Source organism: Capsicum annuum, chromosome 6, assembly GCF_002878395.1.
Source record: "Capsicum annuum cultivar UCD-10X-F1 chromosome 6, UCD10Xv1.1, whole genome shotgun sequence".
Lineage (NCBI taxonomy): Eukaryota > Viridiplantae > Streptophyta > Magnoliopsida > Solanales > Solanaceae > Capsicum > Capsicum annuum.
In genome coordinates, this window is record NC_061116.1 from 197,961,949 (window position 1) to 197,978,697 (window position 16,749).

The following is a 16,749-nucleotide window of genomic DNA, read 5'->3' on the forward strand; positions in this document are numbered from 1 at the left end:
ATTTGATTAGAATAATCATTGATTTCAAAAATTATTTGAACAATTAAATAGTAGTAATATAACACACACAATATACTTTTTCATTCAATTTTATTGTTCAATATTTCAAAAATATATCTTCACTTTTACTTATCACTTTTAACGTAGCAGGAAAACAAAACAATTAGAGGCATCTTATTTCCTATTTTATCATCAATATTAACTATTTATTATTATCATTTATTAAGAGTTAAGATTATACATTAATTAATATATGTATTGTGATGAAATACTTACATTAATTATCGTTTCTTTTGAGGAGGTATGCAACATCCAAAGTTGGACGAGTAAAAGATAAATCATTTGTTTCATTTTCGCATATCAAGACAATTTTTTTTCACATACTATTCTTATTACCCGATTTATTTATTTTTACTTGTCATGTTTTTATTTTATAAAAGTCTATTTGACGAAATTTTAAAGTTAAATTGAAGTAGGTTAATTTAATATTTTAAATTTTAATATTTAGATGTTCAAGAACTATACAAGAAATGCTACAAGTTGTAATCCTTTTCATGTTAATATGATGAAAAAATTCATCTAAAAATGTCGGTCAAAGTTCATGAAGTTTGGCTTTTGAAAAATGAAACGTCACAAGTAAAGCAGCAATAGTCAAATTTAGAACTACAAAATATCATTAATAATGTTAGTTTAGTAAAATACACCTCTAATTAAAGTTCTCTTAAGAGGTGTGTCAAATCCAACATTGATCAAGTAAAATAAAATTGGAATCAACATCATATGTTCTAGAAGGGTTGAAATTTATGTTTATATATTTGTATTTGTTTACCAAACAAATTTCGAAACTCATATACAAAATCTCTAATTTGTATTTGTGTAAAAAATAAATTTCGGAGCTCATATATAAATTTTTAAAGTGAATTTATATTGTATATTAGCTATTAAATTATGGTTACTACCTGTAATTAGGTATTTTTTAGCTATGACGGTTCATTTATTGCTTAATCATTAGCTACTTTTCTGAAATTTTGTTATAAATTTATCTTCTGTTGAGATTTAACCTCAAATAGATTTTATTATTAAAATACTTGCTTAAATTTATCTTTCAATTTCTTTTTCTAAAACAGTGAGAGGAAGATAAAAATAATAATTAATAACAATAAAGGGAAGAGAACATATTGAAAAAAAAACTTTAAAACATAGTACACATTTTAAGAAAAAAAAAATTCCTAAAGAAATTCATTTTGAATGACTAATAAGTCTTCTCTTTATAATTTTTGAAGATCAACGTGATTGTGATCACATACATAAATTTAATACAAAATGAAGTTACTATTTTGGGCTCTTTACCAAAATAACAGAGTAACTTTACAATAGTTTTAAAAAAATTGTTAGTTTAGGACTTATCTCAGTTAATTGTCGACCTAGAATAGTTATTTTACTTGAATACAAAACACAAAAAAGAATAAGTACGAAATAATTTATTTTCCTCAAAAATATATTCTTGGAACCATACCGAACACACCCTATGTTATGATATTTCCATAATTCGTTTAAGAAGCTTTGGAAAGAATTTTAGAATACCTCCGACTAGAAAAAATCATTATCTTAAACTCATTATCTCATGCATCACCACCAGCAGTATCTCAGTTCCAGATTTTTTTTCCCCTTCAAAGGAAATTCGTAAAAGGTGATCCCATGTCTCCATACTTATTTATTCTAAGTATGGAAATGCCCTCCCTTTACATCAATCAACAAGTGGATATTGGACTTTCGAAACCTATTGCTATCCCAAAAATCAAGTGTTTTGAGAATTTGAAATTTCTCCTCATGATATGAAATCAACGTTTAATTCTATCCCAAAAATCAAACTCTTTTGAGAATTTGGGATTTCCCCTTATGATTTGAAATCAACGTTTAAATCGCATGTTCATACGCTGATTTCATCTCTTGATTTCAAATCAAGAGATGAAATCGCATGTCCAAACACTTGCTTAGAATGTCATTTATCAAACTTGTTTTCCCCCCTACTTCCCATTAAGGAACTTTTCCATGAGAAAATATTTTCTGAAAATTTTGTCCTAGCAAACAAGGAGAAATTACAAACACCACAGACCCTTATTCCATCCAAATAATCTAAATTTATGTTCCTTATGAATAATTTATATAGCATTTGATATCAATAAGAGTTAACACAAGAAGTCAGGGCATGAAATCATTTAGACTAGAGGAGGTGGCAAAAAGAATGACAAAAATGGCAGAACAATCATGCAAATTTCACAACAGAATATGTTTATGTTCTTCAGTTGACAAGCAAACTGTAGTTGAACAAGTTTTTATTACAGCAAAGCAACGGGTGTACCAATTTCCAGGGACATCACAACGTGTTACAGTTGAATTGTAATTGATCATTAGATGGTGAAGCCAATTCCTCTGAACTTGGTGGTTTGATTAAGTCATTCGAACCAACATGGTCAACCAGCCCGGACTGACGGTCTACTTAGTGATACTGCTTTGACTTGTTTCAGCTGGTGATGACGCCTCCGTCATGGTAGGCATCTACGTCAAACACCAAGACTATGAATTATACTCCTAAAACAAACGCAGGTCGTATTATCGCAAAAGAAGATCCCAACTCACCATTTCCAAACACTCTTTGTAGAGATCATTTGATGACTGCAAAAAAGTTAGAAACATATCATCATAAAAGCAGCCTGAATTTCCACTCAGCTTAAAATTACTGCAACCATTGGCCAGAAAGAGACTAAGAAGTACTCAAAAGAACCTCCCACTTATCTGCAGATGTAATGCTATACCATCCACGAAAGTAACGAGAGGACGAAGAGCTTACATGTTCTGCATGTTTCTTCTTATCCTCACTTGACAAACCTGGAACAGTCAAATGCCAATTTTTATCTGGAGAAACATCATAGTTAACTTAAGACCAACACCACAGTTTTTGTTCTTTCTTAATCAAAATATGTAATGAAACATCCTAAGCAATGATACGCCGAATGAAAACATTCTCAGGAACTACGGCATTGATGAGATCATGAAGGAGCCTTTCCGTCAAAGTATAGCGAAGAGCATTAGACAAAGCAAAAAATTGTTGCCTGCAAAAATTTTAGCAGGATTAATGTGCTGGGACAAAATACAGTTGAGTTGAGCATGTACTAAACAACTGAGGAAATCGAAATCTATTCACAAAAATGGAAAACATGTTATGTTACTGTATACGACTACAGTGAGGATGCAACTAGGACAATTCAGATACTCAACTCTTTAACTAAGTCAGGATTCAGCTCACACATAACTTGGAGCCACTCCTGACGACAAAAGAGAGCTACTCAAATTATTTTCATCATATTACTCGCCAGCAACTCTTGATGCATACGTATAAGGTGGTGGATACAAATTCTAGTGGTTGGCTGTGTGCATAAGTAGCTTAAAAGAGAAAAAGGCTAATCACTGTGGAGACTGATGATACACCATACATCCATGAAACAAAGTTTGGACGCAGTTTGTATCGATAGGAATATGGTGCCACATTTTGTGACTATTTAAATTCCACACAGAATACCTGTGTACAGGCTAAATGCAGAGGATCCCACCATATAATCATGGAAAAGACACACCCATAAACAATCTTATTATGAAAATATATGCAACAATTACGACCATTAATTTCTATAATTCTATTATCTTTGATAAAGGCTGAAATGATTTCTTACAAGCTAAAATAGTGATAAATTGCTTGTTTTTTCTTAAAACAAAAAGAAACAAAGTAAGCAAGTCTCTTTTGCAATTACTGGCACAAACCTAAATGTAAGAATACATCTTTGGCCTCCAGAGTTGAAGAGTTGAAGATTTCCGATGCTTTGCCAAAATGCAAGTAAAAGTAGTAACCTACAAAGAGGAACAGAATATGAAACTTAGCAAAGAAAATGACAAACAATCAATGCTAATACATATATCATATGCGTTGACTTTCATGAATTATTTTCTGCAGAAAGTATTTCAAAAGGAAGCAATCTATTGATTGACTGTTTCATGCATCGAAGTATAGATAACATTAAGGGCACAAGTTTGGATGGACTTATAGCTTATGACTTATAAGCCAAAAGTCACAAGTTAGGATTTCTAACTTATGACTTTTAGCTTATTTTTGTTATTTTGACTTGAACCCAAGTGCTTAAAAGCACTTTTTTACTCTTATCCAAACACTACAAAAGTGCTCAAAAGCTATTTTGGCTTAAAATTGCCTAAATAAATCAGTCCAAACAGGCTCTAAATCACTTCCCAACAAATTTAGTTTATTTTTGCTTAAATTGGCAAAAGGGAGGGGAGTGGGGGGGTGGGGGGGTGTTCAACCAGCAGAGGATGACCCTTGAAAAGTAAAAATCCTATTTACCTGGCAATGTCAATGTATTCAACCACAGAATCTAAGAAACTGAGAACGTGAACCGTAAAAGGGTGATAACGGCAGTCTTGCAGAACATGATACCCGCAGTCACCCACCCTCCTGGCCCAAAAAAAAATAAAATATATATATATATATATATATATAACGATGACAAGGAACAAATCATTTTTGTGCCTCACCAAATCAATAAAGTCATCAGCAATCTCATAAAGAAGCTCTTCAACTTCAGGATCAACTTTTCCCTTCGGATCTACCTGAAACATTACAATACAATGTAGAAAGCTAAGAAGTTAATGTATTAATAAAACCACAAAACCTATTTATAGAACTTAACTGTCTTTAGAAGTACGGTTTATTCAAATTCCCCTTTTTGTTTCAATACAGTTTAGTCAATTTCAAATTCCCCAGCAAAAAAATTTGAAGCTTCTTTAGAGGTAGTAAAAAGGAAACTGAGGGAAAGATCACTTTTCATATACTTTGTGTACCCAAACTTTTAAGTGATCGTGAAAATTAAAAAATTTAATTGATTCCAACTATTTTCTTGAGAAACCACCAAGGAAAACGGAAAGTTATGGAGATTAACAAGGTGATGAAAAACCTGTGAAGCTAAATCATGTATCTTTCTCTTCCCAAGAAACCGATTGTTTGCTTCAATCCCTTGGCTTGAACTACTACCAGGAGTCATTCCAGATCCGGTGGCACCTGGTTCTGAACCAGTAAAACTCAAAGAATTGTGGCCACTAGGGAGAGCCATTGTTGGAGAAAACAGGTCCTGATGCAAAAACTACTGAGGTGGTTGTTGTTGCGGTTGGAGCTGCTGAGCAGAAAAAAATAAATTACCACCACAGAATAGAAATGGCAACATGGACTACTGCTAAGACATTAAATTCAACAAGATTATACATAACCTGTCCGAAAGGAAAAAGCAAAGTTGAACAAGTTAACGCTAATCACATAATAAAGGCAGCCTTAAATGACTCTCGATTTCAACAGACATAACTTTAATCACAGCCACACACCGACATTTTTGTCCCGGAGCTATATTTCAATGTATAGCATAACTAACCATGACGGTAAGCTAGCGTTGGCCACAACTTTTGGATCAAGTTTTGAAAATTTATCTTCAAATATCCATTTGACCATGAAATTTGACCAAATCATAAAAATATAATCTTCAAACATTTTCAAGTGCACTACCTATTTTTGGGAAAAACTTCACTTCCACTCAAAGAATTTCAATTTTTTTTCAAGTAAAATGCATATCCAAACGCAATCCAAGTTCCAAAAAATCACAAATCAAAAACTCAAATTTTCAATTTTCAAGTTTCGACTTTAAAATCTACGACCAACCGGACGCTAAGTGTGGAGAATTAACACAAAAACCATACAAACCTAAATGCAACAACTATAATGTCCTTCAACTGATATCATTTTTCTTAAAAAGGGATTTATAGTTCCAGTGGATCTTTACTTTCCATGGATGACCAGCAATGACTATCATCTTACATACAAAGCAAGTCTAAGTACTCGTTTGTTTGCACCTAATGGAGGTTTGAATTTGAATGGTCATTAAATGCATTTGTTGTTGTAAGATTTAAGCACTTATTTGGTCTAATAGGTCTATCATTATGATCTTCAACAAAATTTTAATACTTCATCCGTTCCTTTTTAGTTATTAGGTTTCTCTTTACAAGAGTCAATTTGACTATTTTACAAAGCTAAATTAAATTAGATTACTTCAATATTTTTAAATCAAAAGTTAAATATTCGAAAAACTATACGAGAAGTACTTAGGTTGCAATTTTCCCATATCAATTTGATGAAGATTAAGTGTTTGTCAAAGTTAATATTATTTGACTCTCAAAAAGGAAAATGTGACAAATGGAAAGGAGGGAGTATCACTGAGAGATATTTTTATGTGAATAATTTTCACCATCCCTCTGTCAACGACCAACCGCCTCCACCATTAACCACCTTTATCAACATTGTCGACCATAACCACCATCGCCCCACCAACCACTAAGGGCTATTCAAAATCGAACTATTACCTATAATCAAACCACAATATTGGCTTATTTGATTATTGGAGAAACAGTTGGTGAACTAATTAAAGTTTTATTGTTAACGACTTATTGGTACGGGGGCAGGTTACTCAATTTTCTTATCGGGTAAACCGTTAACTTCACATTTGTACCCATAAGCAAGCCTAAACTGTAGCCCCCATTCTGCCATTCAACATTTTAAAGTTTCTCAACAGTTACACTCTTCATTCTTCAATAACAAGTTGGCTTCACCACTCGTTCAACGTCCGAGAATTGTTAACCTAATATCGAACCAACCAATATTTTAGCGATAGGCTAGCGAATTAGTATATTTAAAAGCTGATAGTTGATCAGTCAAATTGTTAAGCATAATTATTTGCCGATAAGCAACCCTACCAACCACCACTGACAAATACTATTGCCAGCCGCTACCACACCTACCACCTCCATCATTTATAATTATATCTATTGTTGCCACCGCCACTTTGGACAATCCCTACTATCAACCACCTCTACAATTATAGCTACCACTAACACCATTATCAACCACCACACATTCTTCAGCTGCCATCACCAACAACACTGTCAACTACGAACATCAACCAACTCCGTAATCACAACCACTACCAACCATCATCATCGCACAAGTAACTACAACACCAACAACCTCCACCATTATAACTATCACCACCACCATTTACTAACCACTGCACCAACCATACCACCACCACCATTACAAACCATCACTAGCGAACAAAAATGTCTTATTTTTTATCAAATAATGATTTTATTTAATTACAGTTACATATTTTTCTAATATTTAATTAACTTTTTATTTAAATTATATATTTATTATGTCAAATTATGCACATCCATATGTTGAAAATCAACCTGTCTTAATCATGTTTTCAGATATAGAAACTCTTAATCATTTTCATGCGCATTCAGAGTCAAATATCTTAATACTAATGCAAGAAAATAGGGCCCAAGATATTAGGACACGTAATTGCACATTTTTTTATTCCCCTTGTTGTACAAGTTTGAAGTGGTTGTTTGACGCCCGATGAAGCCCCCAAAGGAACACGTACTTTCACTTGATTCTGATTGTATTAACATTTGACCGTGCAAGAGGTATACTTGTCCATCATTTTTAGTGATCCAAAATTAGTTGAATATGAAATGATAAAGATAAGCCCGGTTAATGAAGCATTTTCCTGTTGCAACCTCTTTAAGCACCAAAAAGTGTTCTCTATCTTCTTCTTATTGACAGGGATGATTCTAATCAGCTACTGAACAAGATAATGGAACATGCAAATGAACAACTGCTGCAAGTTCTTTAACTTCAAGCACCTATGGTTCGGGTTTGTGAAAAATATTACAACAACAACAAAACCAGTATATTCCCATCTAGTGGGGTCTGGGGAGGTCCATACCACTACCTCCGGGAAGTAGAGAGGTTGTTTTCGATAGGCCCCCAACTCAAAACAAAAGGACAAAGGACAAAAACGTCAAAAACAGGAATAAAAATAACACAACAATAAAGTACACAAACAGACAATAGACCCCCCTCCCCTACCCCTAGACCTACCAACCAAGCTACACCGAACCCTCCTAACTACAGACTACGACTCGACCACCCACCTTAGCCCTCTACCCTAATGCTTTTCCTCCCTACTTTTCTATTAAGGGTCAAATCCTTAGTAAGCTATAACGTCTAATTACTTCTCTCTAGTACTTCTTCGATTTACCCCTCCCCCGCTTGAAACCATCCAAGGCCAACCTCTCACACCTACGAACAGGGGCATCCATGCCCCTTCTCATCACATGACCAAACCATCTCAACCTCACTTCTAGCATCTTATCTTCCACCGACGCCACTTCCACTTTCTCTCGAATAATCTCATTCCTAACCCTGTCAGCCCTCGTGAATCCACACATCCAACGCAACATCCTCTTTTCCGCCACCTTCAACTTTTGGATGTGAGAGTTCTTAACAGGCGAACACTCCGCTCTATACAACATAGCCGGTCGGATCGCAGCTTTCTAGAATTTGCCTTTAAGCTTGAGGGGCACCTTCTTATCGCATAAAATCCCCGAAGCAAGCCTCCATTTCATCCAACCTGCCCCAATACGGTGAGAGACATCCACATCAATCTCTCCATCCCCCTGAATCATAGACCCAAGATACTTAAAACTATCTCTCTTACAAACCACCTGCGAATCCAACTTCACTACCTCCTCTTCCTCTCGCCTCGAGTCACTAAACTTGCACTCTAAGTACTCTGTCTTGGTCTTACTCAATCTGAATCCTTTAGATTCCAGGGTTTGTCTCCAAACCTCCAAATTATCATTAACACCTCGACGCGACTCATCAATCAACACTACATCATCCGCAAAAAGCATACACCAAGGCACCTCTCCTTAAATACTCCGCGTCAACACATCCATCACCAAGACGAATAAAAATGGACTAAGAGTCGATCCCTGGTGCAACCCTGTCAAGACCAGGAAATGCTCGAAATCTCCTCCCACCGTCCTTACTCGGGTCTTCGCCCCCTCATACATGTCCTTAAACGATCGTATGTACGCCACTGGTACCCCCTTTGCCTCCAAGCATCTCCAAAGAACCTCTCTAGGGACTTTGTCATATGTCTTCTCCAAGTTGATAAACACCATGTGAAGATCCCTCTTTCTCTCTCGATACTGCTCTACCAGCCTCCGCACAAGGTGAATTGCCTCCGTCATCGAGCGACCAGGCATAAATCCAAATTGATTCTTCGAAATAGACACTAACTTCCTCAACCTCCGCTCCACCACCCTCTCCCAAATTTTCATCGTGTGACTCAACAACTTAATACCACAGTAGTTGTTGCAACTCTGAATGTCCTCCTTGTTCTTATATAAAAGAATCATCGTGCTCCATCTGCACGCCTCAGGCATCTTAGCGGACTTGAAAATGTTGTTAAACAAATTGGTGAGCCACCTCAACCCTGCCCCGCTCGTGAACTTCCAAAAGTCCACCGAAATCTCATCGGGCCCCGTCGCCCTGCCCCTTCGCATCTTGTGAATAGCCTCACATACCTCATCCACCCTAAAATGCCAACAAAAGCCAAAATCGCGAGATTTCTCGATGTGCTCCAACTCTCCTAACACAATGCCTCTATCCCCCCCGTTTGTGAAATAATTAAAGTAGGTTTTTTTGGAATCATAGTTTTTCTAGTAAAATTTCTAGAATTGTCTAGCGTAGTATCAAGTATAATCGGCTTGAAGAAATATCTACATATTCTAGGTAGAAGAATCTAGAAAGTTACAGTGTATTCTCCTTAATATTTGTACTTACGAAAAGTGTAGATATTGTAGAGTCTAGATATTTAGGGGAGACGGTTATGGTAGATAATAGAATTATCTATATCATTTTGTATCTAGAATCATCCCTACACAAGTATAAATAGGGGTGACCTTAGTCATTTGTAATCTACCCAACCAAACCCAAAATCAATTCAATTCACGAGTAATCTTCCATAACAAGTTAGGGAAAGAGGGTTCACACTCATGTTAGTTTATAGAAATTAACTCAAGTGTGATGCCCCAAAGTTTTGGGGCCTGTTACCTGGCAGGATTGTGCATGCCAACTAGGCCGCAACCTTGTCAGCTATGCAGGCGGCATGAGCTGAGAGAATATGCTGAAGTCGAAGATGAGGAAAAGGGGAATAACATGAGGTAACAAGCATCTATATATGTTTCATGATATGTCCTAAGAGTTCCAAGGTGATTTGAAGAGGGCTTGGTGTGAGCCCAAGTGGGCGGAGGCATGGTGAGGATCGTGTGCGGTGTTTGATGTCAGCAGCGTCCCATTTTGAGCTACAAGTGGAATCTAAGGATTCCGGTTTAAAGTATTGATATTAAGAGTACCTTATGTATGCTTACCAAATTTGGGGTCGTTTGGAGTCCGTTTGGATAGGGGCTTGACTTGGCCAAAGTCCAGTGGCATTGTCGTAATTTGCTGATTGGTCCGAAGGCCATAACTCGTTCCATGAGTATGGGAATGGGATGAAACTTCATGGAGGTGTGAAGGAAGTCAAGATAAAGAAGTAGGAACAAACAACACCCAATTTGGAGGTCGGATGGATAGTCTAAGCCCCAGTATGATTCTCGAGCATAATCATGTCTAGTGTCAGACATTGGGATTATTTATTTTAAGCATATATAAGGGGGTATACATGGTGACAGCCTACCAGCCTCCCCCGGGTGTGTCGACAGATGGCCGCCCCAAGTGTGCTGCCTTGAGGGGCAACCTCAAGGGCCTGCCTTGGTATGTCAAAAGAATGCGCAAAGTACTCATAGGGCTCGGGAACCCTACAGGCAACGTCGGGTCGGGTGGACCAGCGTTGGGCACCCCGACAAGGCTAGAGGTTGGCTATATGAATCGACATGCCCCGCGGGCTGTCTAAATGATGGAAGGATGCCTCCAAGCCGATAGACCAATTGACATACTCTCCCCAGGAGACTCGTGAGCTGACTTGTGAGCTTGGCCAAGGTTCAGCCAAGCAAGCAAGGGTCCGTTAGCTTAGACGCGCAGTTGTGGGGCGACACTGTGCTATGGAAGTTGGATACAAGTTGCGCGGGCTATGTTTGGCTATGTCATAAAACATGAGATGGCATGTCTAAGAAAGACGCTTGAGACTAAGGCCAAGGATTTAAGGTTGCCCTACTCGAGCGAAGCAAAGGCCAAGTGCACAAGGTGATGTCAAGCTTGAGGATAGGACTGTGCACGCTATAGCGATGCTCACGCCCAGGCGAGGGACAAGTATGTCCGTAGCCATCCCCGGGAGCGCATATGGATGAGATCCAAGGATTGAAGGTGCGCCACAAAAGTTGCTTATATGTCGGCCATGTCAGCCGACATGTTGATAGAGCGGCACCAAAGGGAGAAAACCTCTGAGGCGAGCAAACCAAAGGCGAGCAAACCTTTTTACCTTGGTGTGGGTCGGGGTAGCCCACCTCTTCCTTCGGGAAGCTCTCGGCACAAGGTATTTGGACAAGGAAAGTTGAATTTTGAGGGATAAGTTTAGGTAACAATTGGCGTAGCCTTTCCACGTGTCATTTTATTTCTTCAATATCGTCATTGATGCGATCAAACGTGACATCAACATTAGTAGAAGCCATGGTACCTAAAGCAAAGGACAACAACAAACAACAAAACAAACTTGTTAGTTCAAAATGCCTCACCACACTCTCACTTTCGGTTTTAACTCACACTTGGTTTCACAAGTGTTGAAAGCCGGCTTGTACTTCGTGAGTGATTGAGGCTCGAGTCTACTCTTGTCCGGAATGGATTTTCTTTTGAGTTGACTCAAAGAAAATTTGTTTACGGACTTGAACCAACAAGATACAACGAATTCACAAAAGAGAAAAGCACACAACAAACGTTTAACACGAATGAACAAATACAAAGACTAACTAACAATCTAGTAGATGAGTACTAGTTTGCCAATTAGTATTGGAACCAACGAAATTGAAACTAAGAAACAACAAACAGAAACTACGAAATCTGAAATTTGAGCCAAAATTTGATGCGTGAACAGCAACTTGACGTGGCAGCCACGTATTGGTTGCGGTCTTTCTAACGAATTGTTATTCTCAAATGTTCATGTCTTGGTCAAAAATTTAATTTGGATTGGTGGAATTTTGTTTTAGGAGAAAAAAATAAGTCTTGGAGCCTTTTTCAATTTTCAAGACTTTACCTTTACTTGTACTTCTCCTTAAAACATGGGTCCTTGAATCATGGAAAGTTGTTGGAAAGTGGTTGAGATGTGATTGACTAGTTGATAAGTGATGGTAAGCCTTTTAAGACTAACAAAGCTTCACCTTTATAGATCTAAGGTTCAATTTATTTTAACAAGCTATGAAGGTTGTGAAGAACTTCAAGAACAAAATCGACAATCACCAAGAACAACCAACAGCAATCTCCAAGAACAACAACAATTTCACACGGCCAACTTCCAATTTTCATAATACAATATTTTCAACACTTGGCTAAGACAACTACAACTTCAACAAAAATGGTTCTTAGGCCACCAATGAACAACAATATCATGTGGCCAAGCTTATAACAACAACAAGATGAAGGCCACAAGGCCAAAACAGTCCACCACAACAATGTTCAACAACAAATCGGCCAAGTCCAAGTTCATGACTACAACTTCAACAAATACAAGCTCAAACTTAGATTTAGACTCAAAGTGTTAGTGGAGAACAAAACTAACACTAGAAACACTAAAGACAAGTAAAAATCTCGGCCAAGACACAACAAGAGCACAATTTTTAGCCAAGAACACAAAATGGACAGATTGTTCTTTTTCTGGAATTTTCAAATTTCAATTTTTTTTTTTTTGATTTTTCAAGTGAGCTAGCCCAAGATTTGATCTTTTAGGAACAAGATCAAGCCATGCTCTGATACCAAATGATACAAGACAAACAAGAAGAACACAAAACACACTCCAAATCAGTCCACTAATCTTAAGAATCCGAGGACCTTTTTGGAGACCACTCTCGGATTCGCTACCAACAAGAAGAATACAAGATTCAATGATGTATATAACACCCAAAACAGCATCGACACGTGAAGAAAAAGAGGATTACAATAATAATAACCAACGGTTTCAACAACATAAGAAACAACAATAAAAGATTACACTAAACAAAGGGATAGAAAGATAGACTACATGAAGGCATGATCTTAAGAACCCAAGAGCATATTCCACTATTGGACCCTTAACACTACACACTACAATTCACCTATCTCTTACGTGGCACAAGAGGGACCTCGATCTCCCAAGCATCTAACGTTTCCAAGCTTGAATCCAGCACGAGTGATTCCACACTCAAGTTGAAATCCCTAGTTACAATGTTTGGCCATAGGGGCCTTTCTCACAAGAGAGAAATGTCTAAGTGTCTACAAATTTCAATATTCATCAAAAACTAATGACTAAAACCCTACATCATTCTATTTATAGTGTGTTACAAATAATAGGTAAAATGACCAAAAGGTCCCTTTAATGAAATGTGACCAAGGGCGCCTTTGGAGTGCAAGTTTAGGGTCGGTTTTGGTGTGATCCAAGGTCTTCTCCACACTTCACTTGGACGCTTTATTGGACGGGTCCAATGCATTCTCACATATGTGCATCCTCGTGGTCGTACCCATATCAGATATTGCCTCTACTGTAGAAGAGGGTAAGAGGGGAATTTTGACAAGAAATTATAGGTGTTTCCTTTAATTACTGAGGTTATGACTAAATATTCTGAATCATCGCAGATTTTTCATTTTGGATCAACCAAGGTAACAAAGGGTTCACACTTGATATAGTAAACTACAACGCTAAAGTGAGCAAAAAAGAACAAATTATTCCAACAAAATAGAGAAGGTGACATGGACTACTGCTATGACATTAAACTCAACAAGTCTAAATGTAATTTGTCCAATAGGAGAAAGCACAATTGAACAAGTTAACGTTAATCACATAATAAAGACAACCTTAAATGACTCAGTTTCAACTCACATGCAGAAGTATGAGGACAAAACTTTAATCACAACCACACACCGACATTTTTGTTAGCTATATTTCAATGTATAGCATGACGCTATCATATTTTGAAAATTTATCTTCAAATCCGTTCAACCATGAAATTTGACCATACAGTAAAAATAGAATCATTAAATATTTTCAAGTTCACAACCAGCTTTTGGCAAAAAATTCACTTCCACTCAAAGAATTTCAATTTTTTCCAATTAAAATTCATATCAAAACACAATTCAATTTCCAAAACATCACAACTTCAAAAACTCAAATTTTCAAGTTTCAACTTCAAAATCTACTACCAAACATACCTAAGTGTGGAGAATTAAAAAGAAAACCCTACGGACCTAAAGGCAACAACTATAATGTCCTTCGGTTGATATTATTTTTCTTAAAAAGGGATTTATAGTTTCAAGCATCTTCATTTTCCATGGATGACCAACAATGATCATCATCCTCCATACAACGCAAGTCTAAGGGCTCATCTGCTTGTATTTGAAGGAGGTCTAAATTTGAATTGTCTTAGGCCATTAAATGCATTTGTTTACATTAAGATTTAAGAACTTATTTGGTCTAATAGGTGTTTCATCATTAAGATCTCAAGAGATAATTTTATGTGAATAATTCTCACTATCCCTTTGTCCACAACTAATAGCCTCCACCATTAACCACCTTTATCATCACAACCACCATCGCCAACCACCAACCACTAGGTGGTATTCAAAATCAAACTGTTACCGATAACCCAACCGTAAAATTGGCTTGTTGGATTAACAGTTGGTGAAATAGTTAAAATTTTGTACTTAACGGCTTATCGGTGCGGGGGCAGATTGCTCAATTTTCTTGTTCGGTAAACCGATAACCTGTTAAGAATTAAGCTATTCACATTTGTACCCATAAATGTATTGAACATTCTAAACCCTAAAGAAGTAAGCTAGCCCCCATTTTGCCATTCAACATTCTAAATTTCTCAAAAGCCGCTCACTCTTCGTTCTTCAATAACAACAAGTTGGCTTTGAGAGGCAAGTGCTTTTAATTCTATTATTTTCTCTTAAACTGCATTTAGCACAAGGTAAACAAGTCCTTTTTCTTTCTATCGTGGATAATTTCATTGAAAAATAAGGTAACATAGAGGTTAGTCAATACACCACCCTTCAACCATTCGATAACTGTTAACCTAGTTGGATTGGCTTTAGGCTTTTGACTTATAAGCCATAAGTCATAAGCTATAAATTCTAATTTATAGCTTTTCGCTTATTTTTAACATTTTAAGCCAAAACTCATAAGTTAAGATTTCTAAATTATGACACTTGGTTTATTTTTAGCATTTTAGCTGAAAATTAAATGCTTACAAGCGTTTTTTAAATATACCCAAACACTTCAAAAGTGCTTAAAAGTCAATTTTAGCTCAAAAGCACTTAAAATAAGCCAATCCAGACGGGCTCCTAATACCATACAAACCGATATTATATTTGTTTGCTAGTGGATTAGTATATTTAGAAATCGATAACTAATAAACCATATGGGTAAGCATAATTGTCCAATGATAATCTGCCCTACCAACCACCACGGGCAAACACTGTTGTCAGTTGCTACCACACCTATCACCTCCATCATTTATAATTATATCCATTGCCGCCGCCACTACCACTCGAGACAATTACTACTACTGACCACCTCCACTATTAGAGAGCTTGAATTGAGAGATCCCATTACTCCTAGTTTCCCATTGCCTGCAACCCTAAAAAGTTTGTCCATCAAAACTCCCTCAATGAAATCGAGAAGTCTGCATTAGTCCTTCCATCACGGCATAGCCAAAACCAAAAATCGTTACATAATCAATTATCGTCATAGTTGCAATGTATACGATACAATTCCTATTTGGGCACATTGCAAAATGTTCCTTTTTATTTCAATACAACTTTCACATTTTTCAAGATTGAAATCCATTGAGCATCAAAGCTTTCAAATGTTTGACGTTTTCTTATTAAACTAAATTTTCAACAATCACGTTAGAGCTTTCCTCTATTGCCACTAATATAATAAGAAAATCAAAATTAACATGTCGAACTCCATTCTCAACCAAATACTATCTCATGAAAATGAACAATGGAATGCTTTTTTCTTTAAAACCAAAAAAAGGCATTTTTTTCTATCCAAACCATGCGTTAAATCGTCAGGAGTGAATACGAGAAAAGACTTTAGAAATTTTAATTTTAATTTGTTACTGAACACACCTTGATATAAGTTAAATGGCCACCCTAATTTTTGAAGACATGATTGGAGACCATCACTTAAAGGCTCAAGACTTGGTCACCCGAAGGGCACAATAATATGCAAGGAAGACCCATTTTGAGCCTACCGTTGAGCATATCACTCATCAAGGTTGTGAGTGGAAGATTGCTTGGAGCATTGAAGACTTGTGGATTCATGATTTTGGACACTTAATAGCTCACGGTTTTTTGGCCATCTTCATTGAGGGCATTTTGGTCACTTCACTTTGCCCAAAATACACTCCATGGCCACCCCTCTCATTAAGGGTAGTGTAGTCATTTGTCTTCTTTTGTAATGTAATATAAATAGAACAAGATAGAGTTTTAGAACTTAGTTTTTTATTGATAGAGGACAAACTCTCTCTAGTGTGAGGAGTGTAACACCCCTTAGTTGTAGGGATTGGAAAAGCCACCAATCCGTAACTAGGGTTGCC

At 36.7% G+C, this 16,749-nt stretch overlaps 1 protein-coding gene across 2 annotated transcripts in view; it reads right to left on the minus strand.

Annotated features, from left to right (window-relative positions):
- Positions 1–2,151: 2,151 nt before the first annotated feature.
- LOC107876069 (transcription initiation factor TFIID subunit 12b-like) overlaps positions 2,152–16,749 on the minus strand; it is a 23,156-nt gene continuing 8,558 nt past the window's right edge. The window contains exons 2-6 of one of the 2 annotated variants that reach the window (XR_001675952.2): positions 5,022–5,237; positions 4,603–4,677; positions 3,820–3,906; positions 2,641–3,113; positions 2,152–2,559 (exon numbers count right to left, since the gene is read on the minus strand). Coding sequence is in view for 1 of the 2 variants with exons in the window: in XM_047413712.1 (XP_047269668.1) it covers positions 3,820–3,906; positions 4,603–4,677; positions 5,022–5,177 (318 nt within the window). In the remaining variant the exon portion in view is untranslated. Of the gene's footprint in view, positions 3,114–3,819; positions 3,907–4,602; positions 4,678–5,021; positions 5,238–16,749 lie in introns of both variants that reach the window. The other variant, XM_047413712.1, reaches the window with a different exon arrangement.